General features: G+C 57.3%; 1 protein-coding gene across 1 annotated transcript in view; it reads right to left on the minus strand.

The window, feature by feature from the left end:
• Nucleotides 1-4436, minus strand: part of CDH4 (cadherin 4, type 1, R-cadherin (retinal)) — a 132079-nt gene that overhangs the window by 59732 nt on the left and 67911 nt on the right. The window contains exon 7 of the mRNA XM_012654554.1: nt 1804-1959. Within this exon, the coding sequence (XP_012510008.1) occupies nt 1804-1959 (156 nt within the window). The remainder of the gene's footprint in view (nt 1-1803; nt 1960-4436) is intronic.

The raw sequence follows: 4436 nt of genomic DNA on the forward strand, positions 1-4436 counted from the left end.
ATAGATGGATGGATAAGAAGATGGACTGATGGATGGATAAGTGGATGGATGGATGGATGGTTGAGTGGCTGGGTGGATGGATGGATGGGCAGATGGATGGATGGATAGATAGGAGATCAAGTAGGTGGACAAGGGGGAAGAGTCTGGAAATGTAGGCCAAGTTTCTCTTGGCAGCTGCTGTGAAGTGGGAGGTCTGAGTCCAGTGAGCTGGGGAGCGGATGTCAGGCACTGTGAGCCTGACTGACTCCACACGTGTCTCTGCTCATGGGCCGAAACCACAGGACGTGGACATGTAGAATCTGCGAGTCCATGTGAACAGTCCCTGTGGAGCTGTGGCCACTTGGGCTTGGACAGCCAGTCTGAGAGAAGAAAACCTTTGTGGCTATGAAGGGACGAGGCAGCTCCGCAGGGCTCACTTGGCCCAGCCTCCTGCTTCCGGCGGTGCCTCAGGGAGGCCACCGGGGCCAACGCCGGAACCGGCGCCTCCTACCAATGCCCTCCTGTCTGTAGGTGGCCAGTGAGCACCTGAGGCCAGGCTCTGTCCTGGGACCTGGGACACGGCGTGGACAAGCCTGATGACCCCCACCACACAGAGCCTCCTTCTAGTGAGAGATGGAAACAGTGAACCCCAAACGCTCAGCAAACATGAGAAGCAGTGGAGTCGGTCTGTTCAGCACCATGGGTGAAGCCAGGTAACGTTAGATCAGTTGATATGACAGCACCAGGGTGGAAAACTAAGAATCCCATCTTTGTTCCCAAATTACCAGCGCGGAGCTGGAGGTTCAGACATCATGACAGTCACCACCAGCACACATGGCCCCAGCCAGTGCTGGGCTCTGTTCCACTGCCGCACTCACGAGTGCGCCGGGCAACCTGACGAGGCAGCTGCCACCACCCAGGATCCATTAGCTTAGCAGGAGAGAGGTCCCAGGCCAGGAGACTATAAGTGATTTGCCTGAGAGCTCACACCTGGGAGAGGTGGGGCTCACACCTGGGGAGGGGCGGGGCTCACACCTGGGGAGGGGCAGGCTGGTTTGATCCCCACAGTCTGGCTCTGGTCTGTGCCGCCTCCAGCTGGTGCAAACCGTCCTCTGCACGTGAGGGGCAGAGCCCAGGGACTGACCCTCGCATCAGTGAATCACGGGGTGCAGGGACGTGGGCACTCAGCGGCTTCCACCGTGGCTCTGGCCCCTCCCCTCAGCAGGGTCAGAGCGGCAGGGAGGAGATGGACAGACAGCCCCTCGGAGCTGACACCTCCAGCCTCCACCCTTCTCGCCCGTCTCCCTTTTCTGTGCACGGCCCGTGAGATGGACTCAGAGCAGCTCTCATCTCAGAGGCGCTTCCCGCTGTCAGAGAGACCGGGGAGGACGTGGCTGCAGGATGCATATTTCAGGACGGGAGAGGATGCGGGAGCGTGAGGCGCCTGCGGTGTGCAGCAGCCTGTGACCCCACAGAGGCTGCCCAGGCAGGAGGCCTGGGGACGGAGACCTTCTAGACTGGTGGTCCTCCCAGTGTGCCCCCAGGCCTGACAGGCATCCCCCTGGGAATGCGTTAGAAATGCAAATTTTCAGACCTGCCCTGGGACCACTGAGCTAGAATCCCTGGGGGTGGCACCAGTGACTGGGCTTTCACCAGTCTTCCAGAAGGTTCTGCTCCAGGCCAAAGTTGGAGGCCTCCTTGTGCAGCCAAGGATCCTGAGGCCAGGCAGGCACGCACCTTGCCGAGGGCACCAGCCAGGGCCTGGCGGGGCTGGGGCTGCCTGGTTCCGCCGCCCGCCTTCCCACCCTGGCCGTGGACACTCACGTGGTAAGAGGCTCGCTCCTCGCGGTCCATGGGCCGGGTGACATACATCCGGCCGGACATGGAGTCGATGCTGAAGACCTCCATGGGGGGCTGGTCGGCGCCCACGCCCGTGATGCTGTACCGGATGGGGATGTCGTTGTCTTTGTCGGACCGGATCTGGAAGGAGCAAAGCGGGAGGAGGTCAACCTGCGGCAGGGAGCGGCCGCGCCTCTGACACGGTCTCATCCCTCGCGCTCCTCACACGTGACCACTGCGAGGAGGACGGCCAGTGGCCAGTGTCTGACTGAGTGCCATCACTGCAGGCCTGGGGCCCGCAGCCCACAGGGAGGGATGCCTGGCACGGACCCACGGCGCAGCTAGAGGAGAATGGGGGAGGGGTTAAAATGGCCTGGCGCTGGGCCGTCAAGCCTAGGCGGGGACAAAGCAGGGAAAGAGGGCGAGCGCCCGGAGCTTTGACCCCCAGGTCTGCGCCTCGCCGCGCTCCCCCGTGTGTGATGCACAAAGATCAAGAAAACACCCGCCCTCCTGCTGCTCGGACAGAGGCACCGGAAGGCACGACTCTGTCCCCTGCGAGGTCACTCGCCATCAGGGTCTCAAGGACGGGGGGCTGTGACCAGAAATGCACAGCGCCCGGTGCTCAAAACTCACTTAACACGGAACGTTGTCACTGCGGTTTCAGAGCTAAATACAAACATTAGCAGATATTTCATGGAGAAGCTACTGTTTAGAAAACAATTTAATAACGGTTATCGGGTTCCTAGATCCAAAGTAAGCTAGCGAAGACGGATCACTGGGGGAGAAATGGGAAGAGAACAGACACGCGTGACATTCCGCGTTTCACACGGTGGGGGACGGGGGGAAGGATAGGCAAAGATATCATTTTATTTTCGACCTGATAATTAGGTTAAATGTAAGTTTTTGGGACACAGAGGACACTAGTAGCACTGAAAATAAGACTCGTGTCTTCCACTTTGATGAAGAAAGACATCTTGTAATGAAAGGGGGAAGCTGGTGGGAACATGGCCCCCCCACATTTGTGCCCTTGGGGGTGCAGGGAGGCCGCTAGGTCAGAAGGTATTAAGACATCAGATGAGGTGGAATTAACAGATTGCATTCGACTCTGAGAAAGCCCTCAGAAAATACTACTTTTTTTTTTCTTCAAGCTTATGGTACCATGACAACATTCGATAAAAAAGTAGACAACAGTGAAAACCTCAAAAAGTATTCCACAAGGTAAAATTGACCAGGACTTTTTATTGGAACAATGTGATTAAAATTTAATGATAGGCTGGGCGCGGTGGCTCATTCCTGTAATCCTAGCTCTCTGGGAGGCCGAGGAGGGCGGATTGTTTGAGGTCAGGAGTTCAAAACCAGCCTGAGCAAGAGCGAGACCCCGTCTCTACTAAAATTAGAAAGAAATTAATTGGACAGCTAAAAAAAATATGTAGAAAAAATTAGCCGGGCATGGTGGCGCATGCCTGTAGTCCCAGCTACTCGGGAGGCTGAGGCAGGAGGATTGCTTGAGCCCAGGAGTTTGAGGTTGCTGTGAGCTAAGATGATGCCACGACACTCTAGCCCGGGCAAAAGAGTGAGACTCTGTCTCAAAAAAAAAAAAAAAAAAAAATTAATGACAAAACTAAAAAGAAAAGAAAAGGGCAGCCGCGTGCCAGGCGGCCTGCGTCTGTAGCGCAGTGACAATCACGGGAGCCTCCGCGGAGGCACAGACGGCGTTCGTGTTCGCAGGGGCTCCCCTTCCAGTCTCACCGTCCCGGAGGAAGCAAGCCGCCCCCAGGACACGCCAACTCCGGAAAATTCAGCCGACAGAGGACGTCCTTCCTAAACCAGCATGTCCTGGTGACACTGGAGGGGACCTACTAAGTGCACGCGTGTGGGGCCTGCACAGCCGCCACCAAGACTGCGATGCTGCCGCAGGAGAAAGTCGTCACCTCACCGTGAGGGCGACGATGCTGTCACTACGTGGGCGCCACGCAATTAAGCGTGACTCTGGCACAGGCCTCTGGGGCGGAAGCAGGCATGTCTTGGTGTGGGCACACGCACTCGTGGGCACACAGGTGTGCACTCACATGCACGCTCACAGGCCTGAGAGGAACGTCTTTGTCCTGGGCCCCAGGCACCTCCTTCCTCTCCCACACTCAGGTCTGAGTCTCTCCCCGGCCCTGCCCGAGTGGCACCTGGCACACAGGCCGCAGAGAGTGCCCCGGAGGTGGCGGGCGAGTCCGGGGGGGAGACATGGCCCAGCTTTGCTTTGTTTATGTCAGGTGGAGCCACTGGATCCCCGTTGGCGATGCCAGTCCGGGCTCTGGGCTGCCTGTGGCTGTCACAGAAGCTCCAACCGAGTCTTTTTTTTTTTGAGATAGAGTCTCACTCTGTTGCTCGGGCTAGAGTGAGTGCTGTGGCGTCAGCCTAGCTCACAGCAACCTCAGACTCCTGGGCTCAAGCGATCCTCCTGCCTCAGCCTCCTGAGTAGCTGGGACTACAGGCATGCGCCACCATGCCCGGCTAATTTTTTCTATATATTTTTTTTAGTTGTCCAATTAATTTCTTTCTAATTTTAGTAGAGACGGGGTCTCGCTCTTGCTCAGGCTGGTTTCGAACTCCTGAGCTCAAACAAT

Source organism: Propithecus coquereli, unplaced genomic scaffold (genome assembly GCF_000956105.1).
Source record: "Propithecus coquereli isolate 6110/MARCELLA unplaced genomic scaffold, Pcoq_1.0 Scaffold442, whole genome shotgun sequence".
NCBI classification, from domain to species: domain Eukaryota; kingdom Metazoa; phylum Chordata; class Mammalia; order Primates; family Indriidae; genus Propithecus; species Propithecus coquereli.